Below are 21,197 nucleotides of genomic sequence, written 5' to 3' on the forward strand. Positions count from 1 at the left end.
TTGGGCATACTTTAAAGGGGTATCTTGTTCATTGATTTGTTATTGAGGTGTGCAATATATGTTGTGAGATTGACTATGAAACGGCACAAAATATCATTGCCGTCTATGAGAAATAGTACAAAGTGGACACGGTGAAACTGCAATAGAACTTAAGAAGACAAGAAAACATTTGCTGGCAACAATACTTACTCCAAACTTCGTTTACTGTATTTCGCCTTTCTCTGTGTAATTGAAACATGGTAAGTAATAATCTGGGTGATACCATTATCGCATTGAGCAATGTAATTATTGTTTGGAAAAGTTTCCGTAATAGTATCTTTGAAAAGAAGGTGTACTTGAACTTTGATTTATTGGTGATCATATACCCGTGGTTCTATAGAGAAAGCAGAAATTAACCCCAATCAATTATACATATTGGGCTGGTAACAGTAATCATCGTTATACATTATACGCTATGATATGGGCCTACATGTACATTTATATGCATTGTAACAATGTGGATGTAAACAAATTGAAACGTGAATTACATGGAAAACCAACTTCCCTTAAAATCACCCTTTGTAATAATTAAAACAGTACTCACGATTAGGATGTACGCACGGGACTTTGGTGATTAATAAAAGTGATTCGATGATTGGATTAACCTGGATATTTAGGAATTATTTGAGGAATTTACGTGATTAGTTTGGATTTGGACTTGTAAAATGGCGATTGGTATGATAATGGAAACATTGGAGATTTTGATTCAAGAGAGGGCGCTATAACGAAAACTGTCCTGTTGCGGAGACTTTCTGACAGCCACCCCAAATTTAGGCTCTAAATTTTATCAAACAGAGAAAGTCTTCAAAAGTCCACGATAGGTGTCCAACTCTAGGGGTCTTCACTATCGGTGATCTCAGGTAGGCGTATCAGACGCGCAACGGGTCTGGTGTATTCGCGATCAGCGACTTTAACTCTGGCTGCTCGGATGCGATCATCAACTCCAGGAAGTGTCTTGATGACTCTACCAACTAGCCAATGAGCTCTAGGCTGCTGAGGGTCGGCAATCATGACAACATCGCCACAGGTGAGGTTACGGCAGTCCTTTTGCCATTTTGGGCGAAGTTGGAGGCTTGGCAGGTAGTATTTCAGGAAATGTGACCAGAACTGGTCCGCTAGTACTTGGCTGTGGCGCCATCGGCGTCGTCCTATCAGCTCGTCGACAGGGTATACTACTTGCGGAAGTGACTGGTCATGGCGTCCCATCAGTAGGATATTCGGAGTTATGGGATTGATGTCTGCAACATCAGATGAGATGTAGCCCAATGGCTTGGAATTGAGGATGCCTTCAATTTCTATCAGGACGGTGCGGAGTACGGCTTCGGTGACTGATTGGTCCTTGATTACAACCTTGAGACCGTCTTTAATGCTCTTGATCTCTCGCTCCCACACTCCGCCGAAGTGAGGTGCACTGGGTGGATTAAACTTGAATCTCACTTTCTGGTCGCCTAGTTGTGCTGCAAGGTCAGGTTTCATGGCATGGAATGCTTCCTGTAATTCAGTTTCAGCTCCCTTGAAATTGGTTCCGCAATCAGATAGCAACTCATAGGGCTTCCCTCGTCTGGAAATGAAGCGCCGAAAGGACATCAAGAAGGCATCGGTGTCCAGGCCTTCTAAGAGATCTATATGAATAGCTCTGGTCGTCATACACTTGAAGATCACCCCCCACCTTTTCTCGGAGCGGCGACCAATCTTGACATGCATCGGACCGAAACAGTCAACACCGGTAGAGTAGAAGGCTGGCTTAAATAGACGGAGACGGGACGGAGGAAGATCACCCATCTTTGGTACTTCGGGTTTTGCGCGCCATTTGCGGCATTCAAAGCATTGATGCTGATGACGACGAATTGCCTCCCTTCCCCGGAGTATCCAAAACTTGCGTCTTAATTCAGCTAGAATACGTTCTGGACCATAGTGAAGAAGCTTCTCGTCATAGTCACGTATTATCAGCTTGGTGATGTGGTGATGAGGATCAAGGACGATTGGGTATTTAACAGCATCGGAGAGGATTTCTGCCCTACGTAGTCGTCCTCCAACTCTGATGAGCTTTGCGGTTTCGTCATAGGCTGGGTCCAACTGTGAGAGCTTGCTCCCGGACGGTATTCCTCGTTTGGCCTTTAAGGCAGACAGCTCTTCAGGGAAGCTTTCGAGTTGACATTTTTGGTACAGAAGATTTTCGATGTCCTCCCGCAACTGTGCTGTGTCATCTCCAGGTTTGGCCACCCCGTGAAGGGATAGTTTGAAAGCCTCTACCAGAGCGTCCCAGCTGTTGTACTGATGGAGATCGGGCTGCAATGGGTTTTCTACAATGGCAGTCTTACCACAGAAGGTTGCTTTCTTCAGCTCTGTTGCATCCTCTGTAGGGTCAGTGATTGGACTTTTCGGCCACTGAGACGGAGGTTGACGAAGATAGAATGGGCCTGTCTTCCATCGGGATTCTTCACTCAGTTCTTTGAGTGACTTACCCCTGGTAATGTCATCGGCAGGGTTGTTCTGGGTGTCCACATAGCGCCAGTCCTGCACATCTGTAAGGGTCTGTATTTCGGTGACACGAGTACCAACGAAGACCTTATATCGGCATGATTCTGACTTCAACCACTGCAGGACCGTGGTCGAATCGCTCCATAGGGTGACCTTGTTGATCTCTAGGGTAAGTTCCTTACGAAGGAGATCGGCTAGTTGTGCACCGGTGAGAGCTGCTGATAACTCGAGTCGTGGCATCGATAGTTGTCTTTTCGGTGCCACTCTGGATCGAGACATGAGAAAACTGACGCTGACGTTCCCCTTGTCATCTTCAGTGCGGAGGTAGGCAACTGATCCGTATACTCGTTCAGATGCGTCACAGAAAACATGTAGTTCTCTATTGGAAGTCACTGTGTTGACATCAGGCGGGGTGTAACATCTCGGCAGTTTAACCAGAGGAAGGTCGGAGAGCTCCTCCTCCCAAGTGAGCCACTGATCACGGATCTTTCCTGGTTCCAGAGGGTCGTCCCAGTCTCGTTTTGTCTTCCAAAGGTCTTGCACTAGCACCTTAGCACGTGCTGTGAAGGGAGAAATGTAGCCAATTGGATCATACTGGCTAGCAAGAATCTTGTAGATAGTTCGTAGGTTGAGCGTCGAGTACTCAGTTGATCTGTGTTTATAACTGAGTTCGTCTGTTGAACATTGCCATCGAAGTCCAAGGGTGCCTTCGGACAAGTCGTTCTGACCAAAGGCTAACCAGAGCTCGTAGCCTTCAGATCTGGCATTAGATGGAAGTTCATCAACTACTGAAGGGATGTTGCTGGCCCATTGTCTGATGTTGAAACCACCAGTTGAGAGTAGCTTTCGCATCTTCATAACGAGCTCCTTTGCTTCGGATATGGTAGGTTTACTGTCAAGGCAATTGTCGACGTAGAATGCCTGGTCAACTGCACTGCAGACATCCTTGTCATCGCTGACGTGTTTGCGTAGTGCAAATGTGGCACAGCATGGGCTGCACGTGGTGCCAAATGGTAAAACTTGCCATTCGTAGATATCTGGCTCAACGTCTCGGTTCATCTTACGCCATACAAATCGAAGGAGAGGTTTGTCTTCAGGGAGTAGTCTCACTTGATGGAACATTGCCTGAATATCCCCAGATATGGCAACAGGGTGTTGGCGGAATCGCAGGAATACGCCGAGCAGTGAAGCACCTTGTGTTGGCCCTGGTAGTAGGTGATTGTTGAGGATCTTGCCTTCATACTCGTAAGAGCAGTTGAATACCAAGCGGTGTTTTCCATTGTGCTCAACTACGTGGTGCGGAATATACCAGGACTCTTCAGTTTTCAGAGCTTCTTCGTTGCTGATGATTTTCACAAAGCCTGTGTCGACAAGGGTTTGGATAAGCTTGTTGTGAATTTCAGCTTTATCTGGGTGTTTTTGGAGGCGTCTTTCGTTCCGCTTCAGGTTTTGCATGACGGCTTCCTTAGTAGCTCTGAATTTGTTGTCGTCTTTGGTGCGAAGTAGAGGAGTGGCGTAGCGCTGAACTCCGTCAATCTCTATTCTGATGGTTTTCTCTTCAAGTGTCGCTATGGCTTGCTTATCTTGTTTCGAGCGAGTGACTTGCTTTTCAGAGTAGGGTAGGATGTCTGCTTGCCAGAGTCGTTCAACATTTTTAAGCAGATCTGTGGTTGGCTGAAGGGTTGTCGTGAATAAGCACTGTTGCTCTTCTGATTGGCTTTGAAGGAGATTGGCTGGACCCTGTAGAGACCAACCAAGTTTTGTGCATACAGCTAATGGTGCTCCTCTGGGGCCAAATCGAACTGGTTGTATCGGGTGAATGAGGTCAGCATAGTCTGAACCAATCAGGATTAGTGGGCAAGCCTTATTGATCGGAGGCAAGGGTATCTGACGAAGGTGTGACCATCGTTTCTTGAGGGCTTCAACAGGATACGAGTACTCAGAGAGGCACAAGTTGTTGGCAGCAAAGGCACCATTGATAGGATATCTGACGTCAGAGTTGTCCCTGGGTGACACTTGCAGGTTAACTGATTTTCCTGCACATAGGAATGGCTCACTGCGCACTGTAGCCAGGAGTATGTTGTCTTCTACCCCAGAAAGCTTCAACGCTTGAACAGCTGGCATCAGGATCATGGTTCGCATTGAACCGTCGTCAAGGATGGCATAGGTCTCTATCATCCCTCCTGGTCCGTGAAGCAGAACTTTTACCACCTTTAGCATAATATGATGTGGTCGGGAGGGTTGGTCGATGAAGAGGGCTTGCGTTACTGCTTCTGTGACGTAAACCTTACTAGCTCCGCTCTGGATGGCAGCATGGAGGGCAGTCAGGTGCTGTTCTTTGCAGGTGTTACAAGGTTTCTTCAGGGTGCAGTTTTCTGGCTTGTGGGAACGCCCACACCTCCAGCACCTATTCTTTTCCTTGATCCAGTTAATGATCTGTTCGGTTGTCAACTGTTTAAACTCTGTACAGCTGTTGAGGTAGTGTGTTGTCTCGTTACACTTGGGACAGTAGGCTTTGGGTCTGTTTGGGCCCTTCTGTCCAGAGTAAGTGGTGTTCGTCGATGGGGGCATCGTTGGTGTTTCGTTTGTGACGAATACTGCTGTTGCAGGAGCATTCCTCTTCTGAAAGTGTTTATCCTTCTTATCAGTAGAAGGGTTGTCACTCTTCTGGATAGCAGTAGCCTGACTGACAATTCGCCTCGCTCGGGACTTCGTTTGCAACCAGTTTGCAAAGTGGAGTAGGGTATAGGTGTTGTTGGAGTCTACCTTAATTATGTCTCTACTAATGCAGTGCTCCACAAATCTATCTCTGTAGCTTGATGGAAGTTTGCTTAGGAGTCGGTCGACATGAGAACCGCACTTTAATTCATAGCCATTCTCTCCCTCCAGAGATTTAAGCATCCCTACCAATGAATGCACGGAGAGGGAAAAGTTCTCAAAGGCGTCATTGTCGTTGTACTTCACAGGGGGCATACTCAGGATGGAGTTGATTTCACTCTGTATCAACTGCCGTGGTTGACCGTACCTTTCTTTCAAGGCTTGCAGAGCTGCAGTGTATGGCTTGGCTTCATGGATGAAAGCTTCGGCTAACCTCTTGATGTTCCCGCTGAGTTTACCCAGCAAAACCTGGTACTTGTACGGCTCGGTTAAGTGGGGATGAACGTCGATCAGGTTATCGAGTGCCATTTTTAGGAGGGCAAAGTCTTTCTCCTTTCCACTGCTGAAGGTAGGTAGTACTGGCCTTGGTATGCCATATGAAGAGGCAATCAGCATCTCCGTGGAGTTCGGCATCATCATTTGTGCTGGAGCTGGCCCCATTGGATGTGATGGAGCCGGGTACGGTTGTGCGAAGGGGTTTGGAAAAGGTGGTGCCCAACCAACCGACTGTGTTGGTGCAGTCATAGGGTACGGATTGGTAACTGCCGGCTGCATGGATGGTGGTGTTACTTTAGATGGAGAATAAACAGCCGGAGTGGTGACATCAACTACGTGTACTTCAGCTTTGTGCTTATGAGCTGCAGTATTGCTGTATGTAGGGACATCACTCAAGTTGTCTATGTGAGTATTCTCAGCACTGACTGTGATTGTTTGACCCTGGGTTGGTGAGTCAGACAATGTTGTTTGGTTGATAGAAGATGGGGTCACAGTTTGATGCTGTTTCTCTATCTCTGGTTCTGGATCACTGTTGACCATGGCTGTGATCAGTCGTGCTTCATTTAGCTGTTGTTCCACTTCTCGCAATCTTCTTTGTCTTGATAGTCGTGTGTTCAGAGACTCGCGCTGACGAAAAGCATTTCGCTCAATTTCTTCGGCACGTCTACGAGCCGCAAGGGCTTCTTCGTCTGCGTGTATCCGTGCGGCATATGCCTCATCGTCTAGCCTTTGTAACTCTTCATCTGCTGATTGATCTTCCTCAATCTGGCGTTTCATCTCTTCCAGTTCAGCCTGTTTGCGTTGCTGTTTGAGTTTCGCTGATTGGGAGTCACTCAGTATTGACTTGAAGGAAGATTTACTGTGACGGGACTGTCCGCTGTAGAGTGAGTTCGATGAGTGAGAACTCCTCCGTGAACGAGATGTTTGTGTGGTTACAACGCTATGTTCATCTGTTCTGCCGGAAGTTGAAGGATGGTGGTCAATAACAAAGTCCTGAAAGTGGGCCGGCATACGTCTGTCACGAGAGGACCGAGAACGGGATTGGACGGTAACAGCACTTGTCTGTAGTCCAACTGCTGCAGCTGTAGCTGTGCTGCAAACCCCGGTAGAGGAAGGTGAGGTCTCGACGATGGTGACAGTAACTGGGACTGGATGTGTACTGGTAGCTGGACTTGCAACTGGAATAGTAACACCGCCAATGGTAACTGCATGGGTATCATCGAGAGGGGTTGTCTGGTTAATGTTCTCGGTCTCCATTTCATTCGTAGCCATAGCCATAGGTCGCTGGTTCGAATCCGGCTCGAAGGACCATGAAAAGAAGGTGTACTTGAACTTTGATTTATTGGTGATCATATACCCGTGGTTCTATAGAGAAAGCAGAAATTAACCCCAATCAATTATACATATTGGGCTGGTAACAGTAATCATCGTTATACATTATACGCTATGATATGGGCCTACATGTACATTTATATGCATTGTAACAATGTGGATGTAAACAAATTGAAACGTGAATTACATGGAAAACCAACTTCCCTTAAAATCACCCTTTGTAATAATTAAAACAGTACTCACGATTAGGATGTACGCACGGGACTTTGGTGATTAATAAAAGTGATTCGATGATTGGATTAACCTGGATATTTAGGAATTATTTGAGGAATTTACGTGATTAGTTTGGATTTGGACTTGTAAAATGGCGATTGGTATGATAATGGAAACATTGGAGATTTTGATTCAAGAGAGGGCGCTATAACGAAAACTGTCCTGTTGCGGAGACTTTCTGACAATCTTATTTACCTCAATTAGATAACCCTTTTTGTAAAAATTAGTGAAAAAGTGGTGGCGCCATACGGAAAGTTATCCCAGCTATGATGATGAGCTATCATACCATGGGTTGATTACCGGCAAGGGCACGCTCGTTGTGCCTCATGTACATGTAATTCCTTCCTCCATGGTAAAACATCATAGAGTTATGACCAACCACCATCGGTTAAAATTTGCCTGATTTGGAAGCCTTTTTCAACATTTTTGTTCGGGCACAAATATTAAAATGTTTTGGAAAACTGTTATCATCAATCATGGACTGTTGTTGTAAGTCACTACTATTTTTTTTTGTAGTTCTCACCTCACTTGTTTTGTTTTTTAGATTATTGTTGTAGCTTGTGTAGAAGTTTAAAAACTAAGTGGTCAAAAACATTACATGTGATTGTGGATTTTATTGTTAAAATCCTTCCACTTGAAATTAAGACCCAATAAGGTTTGGTTTTGTTATATTTTAGTGTATGAGGTTCAAAATGTATATGAAGGTGCCATACAAAAAATTAATTAAACTCCAGATAAACAAATGAATTTTAAAGCAGACAATTAAAGATATTCCTCAGTATTTTTCAATAAAACTTTTTTTTTTCTTGTTTTGTTTCAGGGTCAGAACCAGTCAGGTGGACCAGGTGGAGGCCATGGTGACAAGAAGGACGACAAGGTTTGTAAATTTTAAAATAAATTTACAATTGGGTACGCCACCAAATCTCCTGGAGCCTTCAGAGTCTCTGAAAGAAGTATAAAAAAGCAGTCGCCAGTGGGAGAAAGAAGTCGTCCACATTGTGTACAAACCTGTAGTTTTGTAGTTGCACCGAGTATAAAACCTCTTTATTTGTAACTTATTTGATATTGTGGGTTTGGAATAAGGAGGAGGGCCTGCAAACTATTTATCAGAAATCGTCACATTTGTCAAATCTCATCCCAGTTTCAATAAACAAAATTTTAAAAACCCAATAATCATAGCATTTTTCTCTATTGATTTCAGGATAAAAAGAAGAAGTATGAGCCTCCAGTGCCTACACGGGTCGGCAAGAGGAGGAGAAAGACAAAGGGACCAGACACTGCCAATAAACTGCCCAAAGGTAGACAACCTCTTCTGATTACAAACCCTAAATTTGAATGTTTTATTTTTTATAGACAGAATGTGCCAGTCTTTGAATAATCTACGGCCACATCAGAACTAAATTGATTTGGCTACAGCTATTGTTGGTGGCTGTAAGGAAAACCTTAAAAGAGGTTTTTTTTTCAGGGAACAGGGCCCAATTTCATAGAGTTGCTTAAGCAAAGAATATTGCTTGACAATTTTCTGCTTAGCAGCAATGAGCAGGATACCAGTCACAACTTGTCAATTTGACATGGTAGTTTGGCTGGTAGCCTTATTCTAGTAAGCACTTTTTTGGTCTTAAGCAGCTCTATGAAATTGGGCCCAGGACATAGCCACTTCCAAAGCCGTCATTTCAGACACGGCCTTACACCTAGAAATCAGAAGCTAACCTTGACGATGTCTTTAGCTTATTGGTGTCTTACATTGTGGACAGGCCTCAAGAGAAGCATTTGACTCTTGCATATTACATTAATATCAATTGTGAATTTTGTAATAATAATAATGGAAACTTTTAACAAAATGTTTCTTCATGTAGATGAGATTTTAAACTGTTCTCGATTAAGCCAAGTGAGTTTGAACGTTTCACAGTTTCAGGTAGGGAGATCAAAAGCCTTGGTGCTGTGCTCTGAAAATTTCTTGAAAGTTTGTGTTTTGAATCTGTGAGTTTTGTCAAGTGGATGTGTGTTTTCATTTATCGTACCAGTGACCCCACACACTCGCTGTCGACTGAGACTCTTGAAACTGGAGCGTATCAAAGATTACCTCCTGATGGAGGAAGAATTCATCCGCAACCAGGAGAGACTCAAGCCACAGGAAGAAAAAGATGAGGTATGTTACTGAACCTGGTTTATTATTTTGCACCCGTCTCCCCTAACCCTAGGCTAGCCTTGCTCAAGGCAGTCGAATTATTCACTCCGAAAAAAGACCGCCGCTGTATAAAAACCCACCCGGATTCACTGTGCGTAACATCGCACGACACGATGCCCCCGTACACTATCCGCATGCGTCGGCCGTCAGGACGACAGCCTTGTAGGGTCTGTGTTGAAGCCACTGACCTCATTACTATAATAAGCGAAGAGTTCCCACGGTCAGCTCATTACCATAATGCCCGCGAAAGACGAGACATGTTTACATCCCACACCACCGCCACGGACGCTCAGCGAGCATGATAGGGTCCAAAGGTCGTGATAAGGGAAGTGCGTGATTGGACGTCAAAATGAATAATTCATTTGCCTCACATCCTGTGTTGTCTGATAGGTCTGACGAAAGATATACATATTCATGAGCTGCATACTAGCATATCCGAGAGCCCCCCCCCCCCCCCCCCATTTTTTTCCACTAGTGGAATTTGTTTTACAGACCCGACAAGGCTGACGGCCTGACGGCCTCCGCATGCGGTTAGTGGTACGAGTGCGGATGACTTGTGTGCACAGTAGTCGTACGATGTGACAGTGTGTATACAGATGGGTCATGGGGTGTGATTACACGCACCACGCACAGGGTATGCGGGTGGGTTTACAGCGGCGTCTTTTCGCAGCGAATAATGCGACTGCCTTGAGCAAAGCTAACTCCTGGCCTAATACTTGACGGAGGCAATGAAGGCAATTGCCTCAGTGCCCCCTGGTCATTGCCTTGGTGCCCTTGAAATGCTCCAGTAAAAATTTTCAATTTCCTCATAGGGTGCCCTTTACTGAGGAGAAAATGCCTTGGTGCATATACTTGGTACATACAGGCCTGCATCCCCATCCAAAGGATTTTGTAATAAGTACGTCATACCAGCATGGATAAACATGACAAAGTGTGCATCTAGGCCCAGTTTGGTAGAGCTACTTAAGCAGGAAATATTGCTTACAAAGTTTGCGCTAAGCAAAGCAGGATGCCAGTCACAGATCGTACATGTGGCATGGTATTTTGGCTGGTAACCTCATTCCGATTTGCATAATTTCATTTTGCTTGAAGGGTTTGGGTTCTTTTTGTTTGGATAAAAACACAAACGTCCACAGATTTACATTAAACTTACACTGTTTATAGAGATAATCATAGTAGAATCCTTCCCCTAAAATATTACTCGCTGAGGTGCTGTAGGGTTCGAGAAATGACAACTCGTCTTGGGATGAGTCTTAGTGCTTTGTGAAATCTAGCACCCCCATCCCTAACTTGCATCTTGACTTCATACTTTTCTTTCATTTTCTTGTATCATTCAGGAGGAACGTTCTAAGGTAGACGATCTGAGAGGGACTCCTATGTCAGTAGGTAACCTAGAGGAGATTATTGATGACAATCACGCCATCGTCTCTGCCTCGGTGGGCTCAGAATACTACGTCAGTATCCTGTCATTTGTGGATAAGGACCAGCTGGAGCCAGGCTGCACAGTTCTGCTTAATCACAAGGTGTGTTAAACCTCTATCCCGTAGGCATTTTTGCAAAGAGCACTTCTGTGTTCAGAATCCTTCAACATTGTATTCAACTCAACAGGAAAGTCGTTGAGCTATACGCCTTTCTTAATATTTATGCATGAGGTACGTCACAATGGTAACTCAAAACAAGGCGATGGGCGCAGCCACTGCAAGTGATGGGGATTGGCGCCCATAGCCTCATTTTGGGTAAGAATTATGACGTCATGCATAAGTATTAAGAGAGGCGTATATGGAGACGGACCCTAGGCAGAAAGAAGCTGCATGTGTTATCACTGCAAGGGGTCTATTAGAAGTGCTCCGATCTAAAACAAACTGAGTGTAATCACCAAATACTGAGATATCATCACATTTGGCAAAAACATTGTATCTCTCATAAAAATGTTCTGTGCAAAAAACGTTGTATATCAATATGTACTTTATGCATGATACATCAGTGTTATTTTACGCGAGATACGATCTTTTGACAATTTCAAACTCGGGCGTAACACAAGCACTATCACAACGGTATGCAAGCTCTGATTAATTTGAAACTTTCATGAGTTAACTTGTCTGTCCAAAGAATATAAAAATGGCCTTGAGTGCATGCATTTTATGCTCATCAAATGTTGTTCTGCTTGCTTTTTTGTTGCTTAGGTGCTAGCGATTGTTGGTGTACTTGGCGATGACACTGACCCGATGGTGTCTGTCATGAAACTTGAGAAAGCTCCGCAGGAATCCTACGCTGATGTTGGAGGTCTAGATCAGCAAATTCAGGAAATCAAGGTACAATAATTTATATTTACTGCAATCCTTTGTTTTTTTTTACCTAGCACAACTATGTATACTTGATGTAATTTTGATTGGTAACCTGTTTCTGTTATTAGTAATCCTTTTCTGTGCTTAGACATTTTTGTTGCTTTCAGGCGTTATGAAATTGGGCCCTGGCTACTAAACATGGTTGTGAAATCGGTGACAGCTAAACTGTGTTGGCATTTAGGTTAGATTAGCTTAGTGGTTTTCTCCCTAAATGACCCGGTTCAGACAGGATGGAGCCTTTCATGTGGATTGGGTTCTATGTTCCTACTGATTGCAATATTTGTCCCCTCCTGCTGTTTTTCTCCCTCATCAAACATAAAACGGGCAATTCTTCATCTTCTTTACTAAGCCCGATTCATACTTCCTGCAAATGTGACATTTGTAGCAGAGTTTTGTAAAGTGTGATGAGAAATTGTAAAACGGCTAATGACGTTTTTTTCTTCAATGCAGGAGTCTGTTGAGTTACCCCTAACCCATCCTGAATACTATGAAGAGATGGGAATCAAACCACCCAAGGGAGTCATCCTCTATGGTGCACCTGGTACAGGTAAGAATACCCATATTCTTATTTGGCTGGAACCAGAAACAAGAAGCCTGGCACATACTTCCTACGAATGCAAACGCGATGCAAATTTTGACATCACAAATTCGCACTGAACATTTCAGAAAAGTTGAAAACTCCTAACTCCTGCAAAGTATTTGAGTGGAAACAGAGCTTGACATCAAAACTTGCATTGCATTTGTATTTGCAAGAAGTATGACCAGACTTAAAACCTTTTTTGTGCTGCTCTGAGGATTGTGAGGATCGAGATGGGATGTTTTTGCAGGAAGTTTCTGTGATGTACAGCTTGTGTGACATACAGCATGTTACTTTTTTGCAATAAAGAAAAAAAAATTCATAGAATATGTGTTTGACGAGCCCCTTTTGTATAACAAGCTCTTAAGTTTGTTTCATAATCATAGCAGGGTCTGTGGCTTTAAATGGAATTATTTACTCAACGTGCGATTTACCTCAAAATAAAATTGGCTTTAACCAAGTGGAAAACAAAATTCACTCTAAAATCTTTTGGTCAGTAATTCAAGGTTGCCATACTGCCTAATCCCAACTTAAACCTAATGTCACGGTGTATGTAAAGTTGGACCTTCGTTTACAGATTTGTTTTGATGTTATCTTTCAGGCAAGACACTGCTTGCTAAGGCAGTTGCTAATCAGACCTCGGCTACCTTCCTGCGAGTGGTAGGCTCTGAGCTGATTCAGAAGTACCTGGTGAGTACTTGATCTGACTGTTGTATTCGCTTTGACCTATACTTGAAGACCCTTTTGGCCATACTTAAATTCCTGTACTGACCCCCTTGCACCAACATCACACGCTGCTACTGTCTGCCGCACTCGCTATTTTGGGAGTCAAATTGCGTGTTAAAATTACTGGAAGTTTTTTTGCGTTGCCTTTAATAAGTTCTCCACTACAGGACTTACTCACAGGAAAATTGGCTCCCAAAATGGCGCAACTAAGATTATTGTGATGATGACATCAGATGAATTGGGCTTTGTGGGATCCATGTAAAAACAACTCATGACACTTATTACTAAGAGAAGAGCTTTGCCCCAGTGTTTCCGAATCGGTTAGCAGCAGATTGTGCTGGATCACCTTGTAAACCCTTTATTTAGTGCTATCTTAATGCATTTCATAATTCAAAAACTTAGAATACTTTTCAAAACATGCTAGGCACTTTGAGATTCCTGAAGATAAAGCACTGTTTAAGAATTAAGGGTTATTATAATTCTTGCTTGTATATTTTCAGGGTGATGGTCCCAAATTGGTGAGAGAGTTGTTCAGGGTTGCTGAGGAGCATGCACCATCGATCGTCTTCATTGATGAGATTGACGCCATAGGAACAAAGAGGTATGTGTGACGCTGTCATGTACACATCTGTTCTTATTAATATTATCAAATCATAAAAATATTTCATCAAAACAATTACCACAAAAATAAGTAAGCATTTAAATAAATAGATAAATAAATACATATACTAGAATGTGAAAAGCAAAATAAATAATGGAAACAACTGATTTAAATAAAAGAAAAAGATAACTAGGTGCAGAAATGGATTGCGGGATAGTGGTGTAGCATGATAGAGGGGAACTAAACCAAGGTAGTTTTTAATTCAATATTGCAAACCCAAACCATCCACATATGAAATAAGAAAAGCCACACCATTCATGGTCGGGGTACTTGGTTACTATAAAAAAACTGCAATGCTAGATAGAGCCAGGTGCCAATTTCTCAAAGCAATCAAATTTATTGCGAGACAAATTGTCAGTGTTACCGTAGTGATTTGTATTGTGACATCACACTATACTTAGGAGTAACTATGATTGATTTGCAGTTAAGATCAATTTCAGCTCTTTGTGAAGTCGACCTCTGGTGTAACTTAGAAGGATAATTGGACAGAAAAGCCGAGGGAGTTTTGGAAAAAGTGATCAAACAAAATCTGCAGAGTTAGTCATCAGAAACCAATGATTATGCATTCTTAATTCCACAGGTATGAGTCCAACTCTGGTGGTGAGCGTGAGATTCAGCGTACCATGTTGGAGCTGCTGAATCAACTGGATGGCTTTGACTCCAGAGGAGACGTCAAAGTCATCATGGCCACTAACCGCATTGAGACCCTTGACCCTGCTCTCATTAGACCAGGTGAGATTCCTCTTCAGAAACAGATGTTCGTGTTTACTCAGACAGCACAGTGCTTGAATTTAGGAGAGTGGGAGGGGGGTGGGGACATCCACAAGACCAGGGCCAAATTTCATAGCGCTGCTAAGCACACAAATTTGCTTAGCATGAAATTTCTTCCTTGATGAAAACAGGATTACCAACCGAATTTCCGCGTGATTTTCAGGATAAGCAAACAACAGCTGAATACCTGTAACAAGCAGTATGCAACAAATGGGAATTCGGTTGGTAATCCTGTTTTTTTATCAAAGAAGAAGTTTCATGCTAAGCAAATTTGTCTGCTCAGCAGCTCTTTGAAATTGGGCCCTGAGGAGTTTTAGCTCAAAATGTTTACTGGATCAGAGTGTTTTTTTACAAGACCAGAATTGATATGAGAAAAAAATCATATCTGAACTGTTTTTATTTAAAGAAGCTGGACACTATTGGTAATTTCAAAGACCATTCTTCCCACTTGGTGTAACTCAACATATGCATCAAATAACAAACCTGTGAAAATTTGAGCTTGATTGGTCGTCGGAGTTACGGGATATTAATGAAAGAAAAAAACACCCTAGTCACACTAAGTTGTGTGTTTTCAGATGCTTGATTTCGAGACCTCAAATTCTAAACTTGAGGTCTCAAATTCGTGGAAAATTACTTCTTGCTCGAAAACTACGTTACTTCAGAGGGAGCCGTTTCTCACAATGCTTTATTAAACTATCAACCTCTCCCCATTACTCGTTACCAAGTAAGGTTTTATGCTAATAATTATTTTGAGTAATTACCAATAGTGTCCACTGCCTTTTATCAAGCGGAAGATTGATCTCAATTCAATTCAATAAGACGTTTATTCCATACTCTTAGTACAGTAGTACAGTATTAGAATTGACCAGTACATAGAAAGGTAACAAAATCAAAAGTGCGTAAGCATACAAAAGTAATATAATGTAAAAGCAAATAATAAATAAACAACTAGGAATTAACTATTTAAAAGAGAGGAGTGAGAAATGAGGCGGATTTGTATAATGGTTAAGAATTCTTCAACACTCAACAGAACTGTTTGACTGTGACAAGACAATGGCGACCTATGAAAATTGTCTGATTGTAATATTAAAATGAAACTATTGTCTGATATTTAAAATATCAGAAAGTTTTGTTTGTGTTTTACTCTACACCAATGTGTATCCTCAGTAGTTTCCCGTACTTTACTAGGTACTTTATCTGTGATGCAACCTTTATTATCTATTGATATATGTAAGTTGTTTACAAATTGTTTTTTATCATTTAGGATCAGGTTGTGGTTGTTGCCTATTATTTGTTCTTTGTTTTAGTTCAAACAACTTATTATAACAGAGGGTAAAGTCAACCGCAAAATAATCAATCACTGCATTGACATTAATTAGACATGTTTGTATTAAATTAGTACCAATTGTATCAATTAGTAATGTTATTTGATTTAGATTTTTGACAATCCGATGATTTTGTTTTCCAGGACGTATTGATCGTAAGATTGAGTTCCCTTTGCCGGATGAGAAGACCAAGCGTCGTATTTTCAACATCCACACAAGTCGTATGACACTCTCAGATGATGTGAACTTGGACGAGTACATCATGGCCAAGGATGATCTGTCTGGTGCTGATATTAAGGTACGTCAAATCAATAAGTGGAAATTGTCAGCTAAAGAATCTTGCCAACTTCACTGTTGGATCTACACTCACCCACTAAAGAACACAATTTGGGAGATCATTTAGAAGTAGATTACTTTCCCTTTTTTTTCTTGCTATCCAATGTCAAAAGGTAGCTAAGTGCAACAAAGTTATACTTATCATACTAAGGTTGCCAGCCAAAATACCATCTTACATGTACTCTGCCTAAATTTGCTATGCAGGAACTGTTTAAGCGGTATTTTTTGCTTGAGCAGCTCCGTGAAATTGGGCATATTCTGCAGATGGAAATATTTCTTAATAGCAAAGTTATGACTAAACATGTGATTTTAGTGGATTGTTATAGCTTAGTTTAAATTTTCTTTCCCCTTCTTCTACAGGCTATTTGTACAGAGGCTGGCCTGATGGCCCTCAGAGAAAGACGTATGAAGGTAACCAACGAAGACTTCCGCAAATCCAAGGAAAATGTCTTATATCGCAAGAATGAGGGAACACCAGAAGGGTTATATCTATAAGAAAGGAAGGTTTATAATCTTTCCAAGTAACTTAATAACTAGGAATACCTACATAATGTTGTTTAACTTTTTGCAAAGCCTTTTTTTGGAAATGTAAAAATCTGGGTCCAATTTTGTGGCGCAGACTTCTATACTTATGGGCGACGGAATCATGCACATTAGAGTGCCCCATAAGTCCAGCATTCTGCGGTAAGCAGTGCCATGAAACTGGGCCCTATGATGACTTGACTTACATAAATGTTTCTGAAACTCTGCTTGGTGGATATTTATTTAGGCCCTCTGCACAAAAGACCTTCTTAGATTAACAAAAATTCTTAAAGTTCAAAATAAAAAAAAATAAAAACATGTTGACATTACAGTCGGTTGTTTAGTTTTCAAAATATTTGATAAGTAAGGCAGACCTTCAGTTGCTGTTATAAAAACCTGATTAAATTCACTAGTAAGTTGTATTTACACTGCGGGTTTGACGGATGACCTTGAGGTTAGACCTTAATGCAAATGACGTTTGTTTGCTGATTGGCCCATTCTAAGACCTCTCCTATTTTTTTGTATGTTTCCATTGTTTCATTATCGGTTTACCTCTGTCTAATAATTTATGACGGCTGGATGACATCAATGCGTAAGGTCGATTATAACTGAAAGCATTCTTATTCATATTGAAGTTATCATAAATTAGTTTATGATGCTACATTTTAACACATCAAGTAGTGTTACTTTTGTGGTTTCGATTTTTGTTTGTCGAATGAGTTTTGACCATTCTTTAATTACAACTACAGTTAAAAGAAACCATTAAATGTAAGCATGTTCATATCCTGTGCTTTAATGGTTGTAGTATGTGAGCTCCAGTATTTTTGTGCAAAAATGACAAGAACCAAGGAAAAAATGTAATTCTTTGTAGTGTCACAGTTTATGGTTTTTGAGGTATATGTTGGTTAATAATAAAATAATAATAATAAGACTTGTAAATGCGCACATATCCACCCTGCTGGGTGTTCAAGGCGCAGTAAAACCAAAAAACAAAACAAAAACAAAACACAACACAAAGAAAAACAGACACAACAAAATTAGTCATTGAAAACCTGTGACATAAGATAAGTTTTGAGAAGAGACTTGAATTTTGCAGTACAAAGACAAGATCGAAGATTAAGTGGTAGAGAGTTCCAGATGCGTGGCGCGGCTGAAGAAAAAGACCTGTCACCCCATGAGTGTCGAGACTTGGGTTCAATGAGGAGAAGCATAGAACTTGATCGAAGATTCCTTGATGGAGTGTAAACTTGAAGCAGTTCAGAAATATAGTGGGGAGCCTTGCCATTAAGAGCTTTGTGGACAATGAGCATCAACTTGAAGATGATTCGTTGAGAGATAGGGAGCCAGTGTAGTTGTTTCAGAATGGGGGTGATAGAACACGATTTTCTAGACAGTGTCACAATGCGGGCAGCAGTATTTTGGAGCCGTTGAAGTCTGGAAATCTGGTTGTTAGGAAGACTGTAGAGAAGAGCATTGCCGTTGTCAAGACGAGAAGTAACAAATGCGTGAATGACCTTTTCAGTGGCACTTTTGTCCAAGTACTTGCGAATCTTACCTATATTCCTGATGTGATATGATGATAAACGAACAATGTTGTTGATGTGTGGCTGAAGTGTCATTGATGAATCAAAAATAACCCCTAAGTTCCGAGCTTTCAGCGAGGGAGCTATCCGAGCATCACCGATGGAGATGTATGGCACTGAAACCTTAGTTAACTGTTGACGTGACCCAAATAGAAGGAACTCTGTCTTATCATCATTTAACTTCAGGAAGTTTTGTTGTGTCCAACGTCGAATCTCTTGGATGCATTTCTCAAGTCTTGCAATAGATGCATTGGCGTTTTCTTGAGAAGATTTAAACGTGATGTATAGCTGAGTGTCGTCTGCGTACACATGGTAATTCAGATTAAATTTCAGGATGATGTCACGAATCGGTAAAGTGTATAGCGTAAACCACTGCGGGCCGAGTACCGACCCCTGTGGCACAGAGTAGTTCAAAACAACAGGGTCGGATATCGCGGTGCCAATACATACATGCTGAGTTCTATTGTAGAGATACGATTTGCACCATGCTAGGGCTGTGTCCTCTATGCCAAGGTGATTCTGGAGCCGAGAGAGAAGGATGTTGTGATCGACAGTGTCAAAAGCAGCACTCAAGTCTAGCAGGACTAGTGCTGTAAGGTTACCATTGTCCATTGCAGAGAGAACATCGTTGCTCACACGGACTAGTGCAGCCTCGGTCCCATGGAAAGGCTTGTATGCTGACTGGAACACGTCGGACAGGTTGAAAGTATGAATGTGATCAGAAATACGTGATGAAACTACTCGTTCGATGACTTTTCCAAGATATTTTAAGTTTGCAACCGGTCTGTAGTTTTTGAATATCTCCTTGTCCAAGTTTGGTTTCTTGATGAGCGGCCTGATGTAGGAAACTTTGAGGCTATCGGGGAAACAACCGGAACTGAGGGATTCGTTTACAAGCTTAGTGATGTAGGGTACAAAAATATCGATGTTTTGCTTTATCATGGATGTTGACACTGGATCCAGCTCACAGGATTTTGAAGGAGATTTCATAATAACCCTTTGAATCTCAGCAACAGTCGCAGGCTCAAACACAGATAGTCTACACTCTGGTTGAAGTTGTGGCAATGTCTGCGACACGTTGTAAGGGACTGATGAAAATGATGAGCGGATGTCTGAAATCTTGGTGACAAAGAATTTCTGGAACTCATTTGCTAAGTCCTGGTCATTGTAAGTGGATGGAAGGACAGGGGTTTTGGGTTTGAGCAACAACTTACCAATTATCTTGAAAAGCTTCTTTTGATCTCCTGAAGATTCTTGTACTTGAGATGAATAATGGATGATCTTTGCCTGGTTGATCAAATTCCTAACTACTTTACATTGGTTGCGATATTCTTGTCGTTGAATCGCCAATTTGCCATTTTTCCGCCACTTCCGCTCCAGTTGACGACAGATCTTTCTCGCTGTACGAATATCATCATTGAACCAGGAGACTTCAGTTCGGACCTTGACTGATCTCGTTTTCCAAGGTGCGTATTTATCCAAGATGTCACTGACTGTACTCTCATATTGGCTGACATAGGAATCTAAGCAGTCGTGATCAACTTCTAGATTTTCTAAATGGGAGCCTATGTCACGGAACACTTCGGTAGGATTCACATGTTTCCATTGTCGGCTCTTTATAGTAACGGTTGGGACTTTGGGCTTGCACAGACTCAAGTTACACATGACTGCATAATGGTCTGATAATCCAGGTAGAATAACAAAGTTTGAGACAATTGGTGGGGAGATTTCACGAGTTATGACAAGGTCTAGGCAATGACCGAGACGATGAGTCGGCTCCTTGATATGCTGGGTAAGACCAAAAGCCTGAAGTAGATGCTTAAACTGGTTTGCATTGGTGTTGTGGATGTCATCAACATGAATGTTAAAGTCGCCTGTGATGATGATTTCCGATGGATGAAGCAGATATTCCAAAATTAAATTCTCAAACTCCCTTAGAAAACTTGAGAAAGTCACATGTTGGCCGTTTGAATCTCTTTCAGGTCTGTATACAATGACAAGGCGAACAGATTTAGAGTTTCCGGAAACTTCAGCATGAAGAGATTCAAAAGTTGTGTACTGGACGTCATTACTTTTCACAGAGACAGATAAAGTAGATCTGTACAGTATTGCAACTCCTCCACCAGTCTTGTGAGGTCTTGGGATGTGATGAAAGTAGTAGCCTGCAGGGGTACACTGACGACATGTTAAGTTGTCGTCTGGTCTCAGCCATGTTTCTGAAACGGCAACAAGGTCCAGATCTTTTTGCAGAACAAAATCAGCAAAATCGTCATACTTGTTACAGATGGACTGTGTGTTTATCACCAGACATCATTGGGGCGGAGGTGGCAAGCAGAGGGGAAGACATCGGGAGTTTGTTTATGTTTTACAATCATTTGTGGATTTTTTGTGATCTCATTTGGGGAGGGGAAAGTGTTTTTAGCAAAGGTTGGGGATCGCTCCCCTGCCCCCCCCCCTCCCCCCCCCCCCCAGGTTGTTCCACTGTATATAAAACACGATGGAAGCATCTGCCATCTATGAGAAGGCAGTACACATCTCTAGAATCTACACTTTTTCACAAATCAATATTAAAGGGGTAATAAATAATTTCATTGGTTTTTGAGAGTACTCATTCCATATATTATATCAATAAATAAACCGGACCATTGAGAACTTTATCAAATTATGTAGACTTGTTTTTTTATGGGACTTGTGGGGTCTGCCAATGTTGTGGATGGAAAGATGGGCCTATGTCATTATTTCTTGGAAATGGATAATCCAAAATCAATCTTGATGGGCTACACTGAGCAAGGGTGTGACGGTGGGGGGGGGGGGTGGAGATTATTCAACTTGAGTTGAGAATTTTGGCAATCTCATTTTGAAGACAGCTTGCTCATCTTCAAGTA

The 21,197-nt window shown here is 42.0% G+C and overlaps 1 protein-coding gene across 1 annotated transcript; it reads left to right on the plus strand.

Moving 5' to 3' along the window:
* The first annotated feature begins 115 nt into the window (after window positions 1-115).
* On the plus strand, window positions 116-17,590 carry LOC117288244 (26S proteasome regulatory subunit 4). Its single transcript, XM_033769025.1, has 12 exons — window positions 116-239; window positions 8,099-8,155; window positions 8,480-8,576; window positions 9,303-9,427; window positions 10,804-10,989; window positions 11,650-11,778; window positions 12,262-12,358; window positions 12,990-13,078; window positions 13,615-13,715; window positions 14,356-14,507; window positions 16,015-16,169; window positions 16,568-17,590. Exons 1-12 carry the CDS (start codon window positions 237-239, stop codon window positions 16,700-16,702), a joined length of 1,326 nt encoding a protein of 441 aa, XP_033624916.1. The 5' UTR covers window positions 116-236; the 3' UTR covers window positions 16,703-17,590.
* The last annotated feature ends 3,607 nt before the right edge of the window (window positions 17,591-21,197 follow it).

The sequence above is a fragment of the Asterias rubens genome, chromosome 1, assembly GCF_902459465.1.
Source record: "Asterias rubens chromosome 1, eAstRub1.3, whole genome shotgun sequence".
Classification (NCBI taxonomy): Eukaryota; Metazoa; Echinodermata; class Asteroidea; order Forcipulatida; family Asteriidae; genus Asterias; species Asterias rubens.

What these genes read in the sequence shown, in the direction of transcription:
- LOC117288244 (XM_033769025.1), top strand. An exon ending in TGCCAATAAACTGCCCAAAG is followed by an intron (nt 8,577 to 9,302) that starts GTAGACAACCTC and finishes TTATCGTACCAG; the next exon opens with TGACCCCACACACTCGCTGT. An exon ending in AGCTGATTCAGAAGTACCTG is followed by an intron (nt 13,079 to 13,614) that starts GTGAGTACTTGA and finishes GTATATTTTCAG; the next exon opens with GGTGATGGTCCCAAATTGGT.